This window comes from Ctenopharyngodon idella, chromosome 7 (assembly GCF_019924925.1).
Source record: "Ctenopharyngodon idella isolate HZGC_01 chromosome 7, HZGC01, whole genome shotgun sequence".
In the NCBI taxonomy this organism is placed as follows: domain Eukaryota; kingdom Metazoa; phylum Chordata; class Actinopteri; order Cypriniformes; family Xenocyprididae; genus Ctenopharyngodon; species Ctenopharyngodon idella.
Window position 1 is genome coordinate 30966022 of NC_067226.1, and position 16378 is coordinate 30982399.

The 16378-nt window shown below is 39.5% G+C and overlaps 1 protein-coding gene across 2 annotated transcripts in view; it reads left to right on the plus strand.

Annotated features, from left to right (window-relative positions):
• The window catches only part of minar1 (membrane integral NOTCH2 associated receptor 1), a 37211-nt gene extending 21740 nt beyond the window's left edge, over positions 1 to 15471 (plus strand). For both annotated transcript variants that reach the window (XM_051901549.1, XM_051901548.1), the window contains one exon: positions 9590 to 15471. In XM_051901549.1, the coding sequence (XP_051757509.1) occupies positions 9590 to 9787 (198 nt within the window). In that variant the 3' untranslated portion in view covers positions 9788 to 15471. The remainder of the gene's footprint in view (positions 1 to 9589) is intronic.
• Positions 15472 to 16378: the final 907 nt, after the last annotated feature.

The window sequence follows — 16378 nt, forward strand, 5'->3', positions numbered from 1 at the left end:
GTTCTTTTGAGACGATCTTTTTAATGAATCATTTGTTTTTGTTTACAAAAATATTGTGAATGAATTATTCACGAATTTGATAGATCTGGGGTATGTTTCCCGAAAGCATCGTTAGATAACTATAGTCGTAAATTCCACTAAACTTCTTTTGTTTTGTTTTTTGAAAGATTCATTCACAAATTCGTTCACAAATTGGACTGAATCAGTCTGAGATCTTCAACAGTTCACTGACTCACTTATCAGAGAATCAATAAAAATAAGGAAGTTTGTTTACAATTTTACAATGTAATTAAAACATAAAAAAAAATTTTTTTAGGTGGATTATGTTAAGGAGATTTAGTATTGTTTAATACATAGTTTTCATGTGACATCACACACTTAAAGGAACGCCTACCTTGAGGGCAAAACAAGGCTTTCCTCCATTACCTGCCAGTCATTTTTACCTGGTTGGTACTAAGTACTAATGTAGTAAGACAGTGATAATAAAAGACTAAATTCAGTATACACCTTATTAATGATGCATACTATGTACAGGCAAGCAAATGAACCCCAATTATAAATGCAACACACAGTTTCTCATTAAGCGTTTTTCCACAAAAGAACCTAAAGAGTACCTGGAAACCATACTAGTAAAGTACAGATACTTTACAGTGAAATTGACTCCATTACAAGTTAAAAATCACCAATTCCAATACGACTTGAGTAAAAGTCTTAGAGTAACTGATTTTAAAAGTGCTTTATTTAAAAGTATTTTACTCATACTGTAGTTTGCATCACTGTATATTACTGTGGGTCGTTGAAATATCTATCGTAAAACAGTTGTCAAATATTAAATGTTTAGCTACTTGCATCTTATTACGCACTCTTAAATATTACACTGTAAAATCTAAAACATCGCGTTGTAATCTGCACTCATCTTTAGTGAACAGTAAGCCCCGCCTTCTTTACTTCTTTCACTGTAAATCGATGCATACGGCCGTCTATCTGAAGCTAGTTATTTTAGTTTTTAAAGTTTAAAATATGGATATTTTTCTTACACAAATGCATTGCTTCGCTTCAGAAGGCCTTTATTAAGCCGTGTGGTTATCTTTTATGATGGATGGATGCACTTTTTTGGGCTTTAAAATCCATCCTCTATTTACTGCCATTATAAAGCTCAGAAAAGCCAGGACATTATTTAAAATAACTCCGATTGTGTTTGTCTGAAAGAAGAAAGTCATATACACCTAGGATGGCTTGAGGGTAAATAAATCATGGGGTAATTTTCATATTTGGGTGAACTTTTTCAAGTTAAGCATTGTAGAATGTCCCGCTGTTTTTAGTGATTGAAAAACCGCAGTAGGTGCTGTATGTGGATTGGATCACACTTGCCCAAAACTTGCATTTTGCTGACATATTTTTTAAGATGGAAAATTAACAGGCATGTGCTGCAGGTCTGTGGATGTTTTGCCCTCCAGGTCTCCGCTCCAGTCATGTGATTGAAAACAAAAAGGCCATAAACATAATTTGTGTGTACATACAACTTGGAACATTTTAGAGAGAATGAAAGGCATGTAATATGCCGTGATGAGACATAAAGGAATCACTGAAATGTGGGTTGACATGAACAAAAGATTCAGAAAAATGAATCATACTGTACTTCTCATAAAAGTAAAAAGTTACATACTAGAATAAACAAGAAAAAGTGGTAGAAAGTTGAAAGTTTATTTAATTAATTTTATTTTGTGCTTTGATAAAAGGCTACAAAGACCAGGAACGTGTATTAAGAAAGTAAAAAGGGTCCATTTTGATTCATGTTGACTTTAAAACCTTCTGTTGTGCACTTGTTTTAGATTAAGGCTTATGGTTGTCTGTTTCAGACGATGTTTATCTGTCTTTGCTATCTCCAGATATAATCGCATGCTATTGATAGAGGAGGGCTCACAATAAAAAGGCTTTAGGTGTAGGAGACAGCACTCAGCAAGCTTCTTTCATACAATACCATAATCTATGCTCTATTTTATTGACTCTCTCCAGAGGGATATTGGTTTTAAATGGACAAAAGCAAATGATGGCTTTAAAACTAGCTGTTCTTGTTCTGTGTGTGTGTGAGAACAAAATAAAAAAGATGGAACAGAAAAGGAAATCGCTGACCTCTTCAGTGGCTTGTGCAACGTCTGCAGCAGGATGTGAAATGTGCCCTACATCTTTGCATCAAATCTATTACATGTTCACCCCCAGTGCATGGAAAACTGGCTAAAACCAGGGGTGGTGTTTCTCTCTTTTTGCCCATTTGCAAAGGCTGTAGGTTTTCTGAAGGCCTGCTTACCCAACCATAGCATGAGAGGAGCAGAAAACAGACAGAAAATGTCAAAAAGACAGAACGTAGCTCAAGCAATGCCACGTACCAGTGATTCTTAGTGACCCAGCACAGCACATTCGAACCTTGACAAAACAAAGAGTTTTCTGGATTTGTGCAGCAAGGATGCAATTGAACAAAAAATGTAACATGAGGTAATTAAAATGATTTGCATTCATTTGCATTTTCAATCAGCCATTTCTTTTTTATCTGTCCTACATTTTTCTGATGATCTTGTCACCTGAAATTATTTAAATTTCTGTTTTGTTTGCTATATGTTTTTTTGTTTGTGCAATATGTTTGCCACATATTGTATATTGTTATAAGCATTACAAAAACATTTATCAATCTGATTTCAAATTGTATCTGAATCTCACCTGCATTAAAAAAATATTAATAATATCTACCTATTAGGTTGCTTTCGCACTAGCATTTTCGGTGTGCTCACCTCCCGGGTTCGATTTAAGTCGGAGTTCAGTTCGTTTGGATGGTGTGAGCACTGTTTTCCCAAACTCAGGTGCGTACCCGCGAACTGTACCCAAGTCCTCATAAAAAGGGTGGTCTGGGGTACGGTTCGTGTGAAATCCAATACGGTTTGCTGCTGATATGAATGCAGTCGTACTGAATTGCTGGAGTGAACCGCTATCAATGACATATGTGTTTGATAAAACTGTCGCTCATCATATAGTAGGGGTGTAATGGTACATGTATTCGTCTCGAACCTTACAGTATGGACGTCACGGTTCGGTTCATGCACTTAGACGACGAATACAGTCAGTCACAGGTGATCCACGTTCCAATCCAGAAGGGGGCGCGTGCGGTAATGCAACAGTGTTTGCTAACCGCCACAACAGGAAAAAGAGCAGAAGAAGAACAGCATACACGAATGACTACTAGTCCACTAGATAGTGTGCACTCGTCAAATTCATCTTCCTGCGCTTGTGGACGCTCATCTGTGTGCGAAACTGAGCGGAAAATTAAGTATATGAGGGTTGGGCTTAAGCTTTGAATGTTTAAATATAGTTTAAGTGGAGCAAATTGTAACACTCCTAATGCACAAGTTTTATTTTTCATTATTCTATTTATTTTGTACTTTTATAACACAAGATGCTTTTCAGTTTTGTAGCTGATTGTGACCAAATACCTTTTGTTTTTTATCAGCCCTACAAAAAAATATGACCTATGCAAGAGTGCATTCTGTTTACTGCTCATTGCTTAATAAACTATAGGAGGCTTTACAGTACCAACTAGGGGACTAAATGCCACTAGGTGGAACAAACTGTTTGTTCTAAATAAATTAAAAGAAACCTAGCATTGTGGATTTGTTCCTTTTAGTTTAGGGTCCAATTCTCACTATTAACAAGTTGCGGTAACACTTTATTTTAGGGTATTTTAACTAGTTGCTTATTAGCATGCATATTACTAGAATATTAGCTGCTTATTAGTAATTATTAAGAACATATTAATGCCTTATTCTGCATGACCTTATTCTACATTCTTAATCCTACCCAATACCTAAACTTAACAACTACCTTACTAACTATTAATACGCAGTAAATTAGGAGTTTATTGAGGGAAAAGTCGTAGTTAATAGTGAATACATGTTCCCTATTCTAAAGTGTTACCTAAGTTGCTTATTAGCATGCATATTACTAGGAAATTTGGCTGTTTATTGGTATTAAAAATTATTATTGGTGTTATAAAACACATATTAATGCCTTATTCTGCATGACCATATTCTACATCACATAATCCTACCCAATACCTAAACTTAACAACTACCTTACTTACTATTAATATGCAGTAATTAGGAGTTTATTGAGGCAACGGTCATAGTTAATACAGTAGTTAGTGAATAGTGAGAATTGGACCCTAAACTAAAGTGTGACCAGTTTTCTTATTGTACTGAAATCGTACCGAAACGTGACCCACAACTGAGGTATGTACCAAACCGTGACTTCTGTGTACCGTTACACCCCTACCGATAGTATGTGAAAAACAGTACGCCAAAAGAGTAGTAAGTCTGAATGTATAGTATTTGAAATGCAGTAGGCGAAAAGTCTCCCGATGACCTACTGTACTACTTCAGGCAAGATTCTGAAGTGTGCATTCGATGGACACTTTACTATCCCATGAGGCAGAGGGGGTTGTTAATCAGTTTCAGCTGCTTTGATGTTAATGAAATTAACAACAGGTGCACTAGATGGGCAACAATGAGACAACCCCCAAAACAGGAATGGTTTTACAGGTGGAGGCCACTGACGTTTTTTCCCTACTCATCTTTTCTGACTGTTTTTCACTAGTTTTGCATTTGGCTAGGGTCAGTGTCACTACTGGTAGCATGAGGTGATACCTGAACCCTACAGAGGTTGCACAGGCAGTCCAACTCCTACAGGATGGCACATCAATACGTGCCATTGCCAGAAGGTTTGCTGTGTCTCCCAGCACAGTCTCAAGAGCATGGAGGAGATTCCAGGAGACAGGCAGTTACTCTAGGAGAGTTGGACAGGGCCGTAGAAGGTCCTTAACCCATCAGCAGGACCGGTATCTGCTCCTTTGTGCAAGGAGGAACAGGATGAGCACTGCCAGAGCCCTACAAAATGACCTCCAGCAGGCCATTAGTGTGAATGTCTCTGACCAAACAATCAGAAACAGACTTCATGAGGGTGGCCTGAGGGCCCAACATCCTCTAGTGGGCCCTGTGCCTCACTGCCCGGCACTGTGGAGCTCAAATTGGCATTTGCCATTGAACACCAGAATTGGCAGGTCCGCCACAGAGCAGGTTCACCCTGAGCACGTGACAGACGTGAAAGGGTCTGGAGAAGCCGTGGAGAATGTTATGCTGCCTGTAACATCGTTCAGCATGACTGGTTTGGTGGTGGGTCAGTGATGGTCTGGGGAGGTATATCCATGGAGGGACGCACAGACCTCTACAGGCTAGACAATGGCACCCTGACTGCCATTAGGTATCGGGATGAAATCCTTGGACCCATTGTCAGACCCTACGCTGGTGCAGTGAGTCCTGGGTTCCTCCTGGTGCACGACAATGCCCGGCCTCATGTGGTGAGAGTATGCAGGCAGTTCCTGGAGGATGAAGGAATTGATACCATTGAATGGCCCCCACGCTTGCCTGACCTAAATCCAATATAACACCTCTGGGACATTATGTTTCGGTCCATCCGACACCGCAAGGTTGCACCTCAGACTGTCCAGGAGCTCAGTGATGCCCGGGACCAGATCTGGGAGGAAATACCCCAGGACACCATCCGTTGTCTCATTAGGAGCAATGCCCCGATGTTGTCAGGCATGCATACAAGCATGTGGGGGCCATACAAACTACTGAGTACCATTTCCACTTTGATTTTCGGGGTGTCTTTGAATTCAGTCCTCTGTAGGTTGATAATTTTCATTTCCATCAAACGATGTGGCATCCTTTCGTTCCTAACACATTACCCAGTCCATATCAGTATAGATATCCATCCATCATATTTTTTTCCCATTGAGATCTGATGAGTTTTCAAAGTGTTCCTTTAATTTTTTCAAGCAGTGTATATAGAACATACTTTTTTAACGGTCGCGAAGTAAATTCAAATTCAAATGTAGTACCTACTCAGACAGTATGCAATTTTGGATGCAGCGTTTGTGTTTTTGTGTGTTCTCACTCACTTTCCTGACAAGCATGACTGACACACTGCAAGCAGAGGGAATGTATGTCTCATTTCAGCTTGCCTTGTAGCAGAAATGTACTCCCACAGTTTTTAGAACGGTACATTTGCAGCAGATAGAGGCAAGTGCCGTTATGTCCGGAATCTGTTCGCACTTTGAAAACAAAACCAACGCTATGCATTTTGCCACCTTCTCCTCTGTCCTCATTACCAAGCAATGGGTAAACAGCTGCTGCTTTGAAGACGCAAATGCACTGTGGTTCGGACCCAAATAATATAATGTGGACACAATCCAACGGGGCAGGGGAGGGGGGAGCAATCGAACTTGGGTTCGGACCAGGCAATTGAACCAAATGTGAAAGCACCCTTTCTCCTTTGTGTTCTGCATATAATATTTATGAGCTGGGAAGAAAAAAAAAAAATCTGTCATGTGTGTAACACATGGACCATCAATTGAAAACCAGTGCAGTCTGAACACAAGAAAGCGTCATGTGTGAACAGTCCATTAGGTGACTTGAAGAAGAAGTTCTGTTGCCATAGCAATTACCGAGAGGGAGATTTATAAGACAATTAATCACGTGTTTCTCACAGGAGAGTTGTGTACTGTTAAGCATTCATCTTTAAAAATGCATTATTTCCAAACTAACAGTAGTGTTTATTCCCTGGAACTTTACAAGCCAGCTCTGTTATGGTTTAATTAGTCTCTAGATCACTGATTTTGTTTTGAGAAAATAGACAATGTTAACTTAATTAACATTTAATATTAACATTAAATGGTAGTTTTAATGTTGAGACTTGAATTTATTATCTGTATAATGTCATATTTTATTATGGCTTGTGCACATTTTTTTTCTGTCTATAATGATTTAATATCAAAAATGGAACTGAAATGATTTTTAGTAAATGATCAGGTTGCAATTACACATTAGCAGTCGATTACAAGATACAAAAAACAGCAAATTTGATCACCTTTAAAACTCATGATTGCTATTTCTCTTCAATATGAAATTGTGAGGGGGTTTTTTTCACAGGAGAAAATCGGATTATCTTTCTTGCTCACTGCTGGTATTGATAGAAGATTACTCTGAGCTTATTGGAGACAGAGACGGCTAATACCTTCAGTGTGCATGAAGTTAAATACACGCTCAGTGTAGCGGAGGAAAGTGTCATCAGTGACAGCATCCTCCTGCCAGTCATTGCTGAAATTAATGACATCTGATATTCAGAAGCGATCCACATGTGAAAAATGGCAACATTTAACACGCTTTGGGTGCAAAAGTCCCTGGAGAACAGTTATTAGGGGCATTGAAAATGGCATCATTGTCACAGCGGTGGCAGAGCATGTACTCTTGACATTAGATGGATGTCTTATAATGCCATATTGCTTAGACTAATCTTCAGTCTAAGTTGGTCTTAGCTGGTTGGTCTCCCAGTCTGACCTGGTGAAATGTGCCCAAAACCAACCAGCAGACCATCCTGGACAAGGTGGAAGATCAGCTTTTTCTGGTTCAAGACTTTTTTTTTCTTCTTTTTTTCTACATGGTCATGTCTCAGTGTATATTACAGGTATTTTTTATAAATACTTGTAGAAATTAGTAAATACCTGTAATGATTGATATAAAAATATTAAAGGGTTAGTTCACCCAAAAACGAAAATAATGTCATTTATTACTCACCCTCATGTCGTTCTACACCCGTAAGGCCTTCATTTATCTTCAGAACACAAATTAAGATATTTTGATTAAATCCGATCAAAGCAATGACATTTCCTCTCTCAAGATCCATAAAGGTATTAAAACATATTTGAAACAGTTCATGTGAGTTCAGCGGTTCTACCTTAATATTATAAAGCGACGAGAATACTTTTTGTGCGCCAAAAAAACTAAATAACGACTTTTCAGCAATATAGTGATGGGCCGATTTCAAAACACTGCTTTGGAGCTTTACGAATCGAATCAGTGACTCGGATCTCCTATCAAACGGCTAAACTGCTGAAATCACGTGACTTTGGCTGATTCGATTCGTAAAGCTCCAAAGCAGTGTTTTGAAATCGGCCCATCACTATATTGTTGAAAAGTCGTTATTTTGTTTTTTTGGCGCACAAAAATATTCTCGTCGCTTTATAATATTAAGTTAGAACTACTGAACTCGCATGAACTGTTTTAAATAGGTTTTTAGTACCTTTATGGATCTTGAGAGAGGAAATGTCATTGCTTTGAATGCAGGCCTCACTGAGCCATCGGATTTAATCAAAATATCTTAATTTGTGTTCTAAAGATTAACGAAGGTCTTACGGGTGTAGAACGACATGAGGGTGAGTAATAAATGGCATTATTTTCATTTTTGGGTGAACTAAACCTTTAAGTAACATTATTATTTATTTAATTTATACATTTGTATTATATTATATAATTTATATTTATACATTTATATTTATTATCTTTATATTTATATATTTATTTAGTTAGTTATATATTCTTTTTACAGCTTAATTGTGGTTATTTGAGTATGAGGTGAGGTAGAGCTGCTAACTGCTACTGAAATGCTGTTGCTGAAAAACAGATGAAAACATTGATGGAAATATATCTGTTGATCCCTGAAATTACTCTATATTTAGCTTTATTCTAATTGCAGACCTGCAGTAAGCTTTCAAAATACTCTGTCATTTACAGCGTATCATTTTTGTACAACTTCTTGCTCATCTATCAATCAATCAATCAATCAATCAATCAGTCCATCCATCCATCCATCCATCCATCCATCGGAACCTAAATCTTAAAAATATTATTTTTTGGGGAGGAATTTTAATTTACTTAAAGGTTTAATTCCCTTTCAAATGAAAATTACCCCAAGCTTTACTCACCCTCAAGCCGACTGTGTTCATCAGAAAGAAGAAAGTCATATACACCTAGGATGGCTTGAGGGTGAGTAAAGCTTGGGGTAATTTTCACTTAAAAGTGAACTAATCCTTTAATTTTGCTTTATTACATTCAAATTTGAATTGCAATACTGCATCCTGTTTACTACCTCATTTCAGCTCTGAATGCCGTACAACTTTGCTAGCAACACCCTAGCAACTTAATGGAACACCATTGCAACTATAACACTCTAAAATCAGAACAACTTAGCAACCAAATGGCAATGTAATGACAACCACCCAAATAGCATCATGATGGTGCGTTATACACAGACAAGCACCACTCAGAAATTGTTCAGAAAATGTTCAAATGTTGTTTTGCCCCCTTCAGCTGGTTTGACTATTTTTGTCTGACTGTTTCCATTTTCCTTGCTGTCGTACCTGAACATCTCTTTCTCACCCTGAACTGTGTGCCGTGATTCCTCTTTCTCATTTCCCCCTCACTCGCTCACCATATATTCAATTAAAATGGCAATTTGATGAAAAATTCCATCTCGACAGAATGTGTTGCTTCAGTAATCTGTCTGCAGTTAGTGTGCCGAGTGGACAAGAGCTCCATTCATCTTCCACAGCCGTCATTTCACAGCCGAAACCTCGGCACAATCACGGTCTGCTCCACACAGACGCTTTCCTTCTGCAGAACCTCTCACTTTTTCTGTTCCCCTGCAGGTCCAGGAGTCACTCAACCCCAACAATCTGGAGTACTGGATGGAGGACATCTACACGCCAGGCTATGATTCGCTGCTGAAGCGCAAGGAGGCGGAGTTTCGCAGAGCAAAGGCGTGTAAAATTGGAGCGCTGATCGCTGCGGCCGCCTGCACTGTGATACTGGTCATCGTAGTGCCCATTTGCACCATGAAGTCTTGAGGTTTCTATCTGTTTTTTTCTGTCAGATGGTGTTTGTATCACTGTATTCTTTACTGGCGTTGCACAGACGCTGGGACAAACATGGGACTTCATTTGTGGAGGTCTGTAATTATGTCTGATTTCAGCCACCGGCCTTAGACTTTCTTGGAATGTCAATCGAAATATATCACAACAAAGAGTTAAGGATTGCAATTTGACGTTTGTCTTTTTTATTTCCAGTAGTCAATATTTATAACTTTAATAAATTATTTATGTAGTAGATGGCCTTGCTTAAAGGCTCAGAGATGCACCCTTGTTTTATAGTCCAAAGTATATAATATACCAATACGTTTTATGTATGTTTTTTTTTTCCTGGTATTGCAATAGAAACTAAAGGGAAAGCTTTATGTTTAAGCTCGTTCTATTTTTTACTTTACTATGATTATGAGAATTTTAACGAGAGTTATTTTTCGATGACTACACCGACAGAATGTTTTAAAGAATGAGTTGGATTTATCTTTGGAGATCACTCGAATGTTTGGGCTTGTGCAATGCCTTTTTATAAGGAATACATATATATTCAGATAGCTCAAATATAATTCATGTTTGCATTCAATGAAACCACATCCACACCACTGAACTGAATAGTTCACCCAAAAATTGAAAATAATGACAGAATTATAAAAATTTTTGGTGAATTATTCCTTAATGTGAGGGTTTTGATTGTGAAGACAGTAAAATTACTCTATTAATGATGTTTATTGACATGTGACTTTATTTCCTTTGGATTTGCTCTGCATTAATGTGCCAATACAGCACTTCAAAATCAACTATATCACATAGCTGCTTTCTCTTTGATTGTCATAATTTTTTGCCTTGTTATATCATAACTAATTGTAATATACTTGAATTGCCAAATCACTTTCAACTAGCTCAGTTTTTCTCTGAAAGTCGAATGTTTTTCTTGCACTTATTTATCAGACAGATGTTTTAAGCATTGAAAATTGGACCTGACAACAAAAACTGTGAACTTCCCTTAATAATGTTCACTTTTGACACTTTTTACAGTCATAGTAGGAGTGATACTTCTGAGAAGTCAAGCTGTAGGACCATGAGTCAAAAATGCTTGTTAGTCAGAAACAAAATTTCCGCTATTATACTGTTCCAAAACTAATGAGCTGCCTTGCTTGTCTACCGCCTACATAGGCAGCTACCTTCAAAGGCAGCATCCTAACTGAAATAGAACCTTAGTGACTGATCTAGTTCATCTGTAAATGCTTCGTAACCAGTTGTCTATGTAATCAGCTCACTAGTTTTTGGAACAAATCCTGAACAAAAACAGAAAAATATTGTGCCAACTGATATGTGCAAGTTTTTCTTTTATCACAAATCTGTGAATGTCATAAAGATAGAGTGCTGCAGGAATGAGTCCTAAAACCCAGAAATGAGTTTACATTTTTTGCACTTCTGGTTCCATCATCTTAAAGTCAGTAGGTTTTTTAAATGGGTTTTTGGTTAAAGGCCTGAAATAAGGTCTGTGGTTAACAGAAGCTCAAAATATTTTCACATTTTATTCTACGACATAAAATACATCTGTAATACCCTACTTGTGTTTTTTAAGCTTTCATGTGTCTTGAAAAGTGTGGCTGATAATAAGTGGTTAACCTATAGAGGTTGTCAGGATGATTAAACATCATGCCAAACAGGTAAACTCATCTACTCACTAGTCCTCTTTTACAGCCTTATTGTGTTTATAATCACGCTCCTGCAAATTCTTCTAACTCAGACTTTCCAATTTTTAAGACTGGAAGAGTTGTTGGAAGCTTAATGGTGGTGACGTGACGTTGAAGTCTTGCGACCGTGGTGTAGTTCGTTTATGGCCTAAGTTTAGCTTTTTATTTCTGACGATTGTATTTAGTCTTCAAAATTCCTAAAAGTTGTGTTCAAGATTACTTTGAACAACATTTGTAAGAATTATAAAATTTTGTTGGTCACAGAGCTTATTTTCTGCAGTAATCCAAAAGCCAATGGGAAAGTACTAACTCCTGGGTTGGCACACAAAATACATCATCACTGCAGCGCTCTATGACTTCTGTATGCTAACAGTATAACGGTGCATTTCTTGTACCCCTTCAAAAATCAATGGTCTTTCTTTATAGTCTGTTGAAATAGGGTCCATTAAATTTAAAGGTGGAGTGTGTAATTTTTTTTTTCTGTTACTATACTTTTATCCTATATTAAGTAGAACCAGAAGTAAATAATTTGTAGATTGATTGCACTGAAAAGTGCAAAAGGGGTCATAGGAGTGTTTGGGAAACCTGCTTGGTACCACTAGTGCCATAGAAATTACACACTTCATCTATAAGAGAAATTTAATTTGCACATAAGAATGACATTAATAGAATAATGCATTCTATGTGTGGGAATTTACAACTAATACTTTTGATTGTTCTTGAGAGTACTGCAACAGCATTGTTTTTGACAATGAACAGATTTCAAAATATACACATTTATATCCCTATTACCACTGTAGTTTTGCAATGTTATGCTCAGAGACTTATGTGGGTAATTCACCAAATAAGGATGTTTCTGTCATTTATTTACTCACCTCATGTCAATCCAAACCCGTATACTGATATTTTAATTCTGAAGTGATATGATAGCATTGTTTAGGGAGCACGTCTCGGGCTATGACTGTAACCTTGACTCCCTGACAAGGGAACGAGATGCTGTGTCATGGTATTGATGCTTTGGGAACGCCTCTGCGTGATTGCATCTGAAGCACAAGTGTGAAATCAGTTCAATGGCAAAACAGGACATCACAGGCGGGGTGACGTCATGACCAGGAAATCATAAAAGCACATCCGGAATGACCGGTGTTAGCTTCTACTGAGCCAAAGCTAGTCGATCACAGGGATTAAGGAAGTAGGCAGGAAGATGTAGCGTCTTGTTCCCTTCTCAGTCGTAACCCTAGATGTTCCCTTTCAAGGGAATTCACACTGCATCACGGTATTGATGCTTTGGGAACGATAATACCCAAACCACTATGCTTACAAGTGCGTCTGTGTAAATACTGCAAGCACACCTTAAAACAAAAGCACCTGTGAACCTGGTGCAGAGCCCAAGTCCAAATCATAAAATCTTACAAATGTGAGCAGAGAAGGAGAACATCTTGAAGGGATACCCCTGACAATAAGGCCTTAGAGGCCACCATACTCCTAGTCAAATAAGCTCTGACAGCCAAAGGTGAGGGCTGACCAGAGACCTCATAAGCAAGAGAGATAGCCTTAACTATCCATTTGTTTAGTGTATGCTTGGATGCCGGACGTCTTCCCTTATGTGAACCAAAGCACACAAATAACTAATCAGTTTTCCTCCACAGGAACAGTGTCCCAGTGCTCTCACTGGACACACAAGGTTCAGCTTTTCCCGGTCCTAATCTCTGAAAATTATAGGCCGTGGCACATTGGTAGGCATGTTAGGCTCATAGATTGGTCTAGGGTATAAGAATACCTTAACCATCCCCGGTGCAAATTCAAGACACATAGGGGACACCGACATGGCCCGGAGGTCTCCCACTCTCTTAAGAGACGTAACGGCTAGAATTACTTTTTTCAGGGTCAGAAACTTTTCTGGAACAAACTCAGTAGGCTCAAAGGGAGCCGTAGACAGACCTTCTAGCACAATGGCCAAGCCCCAGGCTGGTACTCTAGTGCGGCTTGCAGACCACAGCCTCAAGGCATCTCGGAGGAAATGTGTCACCAGTGGGTTTCTTCCCAGGGATTCACCACCCAAAGGCACATAGTAAGTAGCTATGGCCGCCAAATACCCCTTCAGAGTGGAAGAGGATAACCCTGCGGAAAACCGATCCTGCAGGAACTCCAGCACTGTACCAACCGGGCAGTTAACTGGATCCCACTGTCGATTTCTGCACCACTTCAAGGCATACAGCTTCCTCGTGGAAGGAGCTCTGGAGTGAAATATGATCCCAACAACCTCAGTTGAGAGGCTGGATTGTAGGAGTTGGGCCCCCTCAAAGACCAAACCCACAGCTTCCACAATTCTGGGTGGGGGTGAAGGATTGAGCCCCCTGCCTGAGACAGAAGGTCCCTCCTGACCAGAATCTCCCACGGAGAGCCATCGAGGAGGGACACAAGGTCACAGAACCACACAGAACGAGGCTACTAGTAACAGATGGACCCCGTCCCTGCGGACTCTCTCCAGAACTCCCGGCGGCAGACCAATTGAGGGAAAAGCATACAGACATAGCCTCTGCCATGTGGGCACCATGGCATCCAATCCCAGCGGGATGTCTGCTCCCTGACAGGATGTCTGCTCCCTGATTTTGGTACCCAGGAATGTAGACTGCTCTCAGGGAGAGCCTTTCCTGAGACCACAGGAGGATCTGATGTGCCAGTTTGTAAAAGTGGGCGCAACCGCAGACCCCCTGATGATTTATATAAGAGACCGCCGATGTGTTGTCTGTCCGAACTAGCACATTATGGCCCCTTAGGTCTGGGAGGAAATGCTTCAATTCTAGAAAGACAGCCATCATCTCAATCTGCAGGACCTATTGTGACACATTTGACAGAAGTTCCCACACTGCCAGATGGTCTACTAAGGGAACCAGTCTCTCGAGACTGGCCTCTGGTGTAATCTGAGAAGTCACCATGGTGCCCTGAAGTGAATGAGCAGGGAACAACTGAACTGACTGCTCTAATATCCTCCTTGGAGGATGCGAGCATCCCAGTGGCAGCTTCTTTGCCGAAGCCTTCTATGCGAGAATGACGGTTCTCAGGTCCATCTTCTGCTTAGGAGGCTTCATCTGAGAGTGCCGTCCCGACCCTATATGAGGAGCTATTCAACGGCTCCCGCCCAGCAGCTCCAGAGACCTGAGCCTGGTGAGGGAGGTAACGTTTGAACGCTTCCGTCTGCTTTTTGCCTCCTGAAACCTCTTTTGATGACCGGATTCATTGTGTCACCAAAGAGGCCAGGAGGAGAGAGCAGAGGGTCCATGAGAAACATTTTATCGTTCTCTTTAATATCGGAAAAATTTAACCAGAGATGCCTCTCTACGGCCACAAGGGCTGCCATAGAAGGACCGATGGCTCTGGCCATCTCCTTGGTGGCCCGGAAAGACACATCTGTGGCCCGTCACACCTCTTTAACCATGTTTTTTGTACAGAAGTTAATGCCTGGTCATTCCAGGTGTGCTTTTATGCTTTCCTGGTTATGGCGTCATCCCGCCTGTGACATTGTTCACCACTGGACAGATTTCACACATTTTCTTTAGACGCAATCATGCAGAGGCATTCACAAAGCATCAATACCATGATGCAGCATGAGTTCCCTCAAAAGGGAACTAAAAATCACTGAATCACAGATTATCAAAATCTCTTCTTTTGTGTTCCAGGAAAAAAAAAAAAAACAGCATAAGGGTTTGGAACAGCATGATGGCAAGTAAATAATGACTTGAATTGTCACGTTTGGGTTAACTATTCCTTTAATTGACCTGATCAGTAATTAGGGCATTTGAATGTGACCTTTTCTTTGATTGGCTGAATGTCCGGTGACCTCACCTTCGACAAAGGAACTGTGTGTAGTAGCACGCTGTAGAACCCTGTAAATAATTTCAGGTTCAAAGCGCATTGTGTGAATCAAGTGTAACTGGAGTCATATTCTAATAAATCTCTTACTGTTCAGACTGTTGAATGTGCATCTATCCATTTTTTGTATTTTTTATCATTTTTCATATTTACGTATCTCTATTCCTCGGGATACGCTCTCTGAAATCATACTATGACAGGTATCTAAATATGGAAAGTATAATGATGGTATTTTCCTGGGAATGTTGAGGCAACAGTGACATCTATAAATATCTTGAAATTTTCTAGGAGTGAGGAGCTTGTTATTGTGATTAAACTTGCATTCGTAGGCTCTGTTGGAAAACCACATGAGCTGCAATGTTTCAAGGCATCATAAAGGCATCATTTCAAGGCTATTGGTGGATCTTATGTGAGTGACAGGTTGTCCTGCCCTCGCGCCAGTAAACACGTCATCAGAAAAGAAAAGAGATGTCGCTGCAAGATGGAGAGGAAGTTATTTTGATACGACGCACATGAATTAAAAAAAAATGATGTGCACGGAAAAATCATTTATAATATACACAGCAATATTTTGATTAATCAGTCACAATAAAATGAGAACATGTAATAGAAAAGTAAATTGGGACAGATTTTATGTCATGTTGACTTTAAGTATGATTAAGACTACTGCAGCTGGTCTCAGGTTCTGTCAGCATGATATCTACCTCATGCTGGCCTGCTGAGTGGAGCTTATAAGACATTTGGCACAGGCTGGTGTTTGTAGCTGGCACTGACCTGGCACTGGGGACATTATCAAGAGCAGATCTTAACTAGAGTGCCAGAACCCGCAGAGACTAGAAAACACTTTTCAGAGGGACTCTGTAATGAGGAGCACATATGAAAGATATTTTAGAGTGAATTTTAAAGATTGATTGCCATGGTTTCCTGAAAGTGCAAAGTACAGCAAGTTCTGTAAGTTCTGTTTATTAGTGATGGGTGATACTGTGTGATTTCAAGTTCAGCTTTC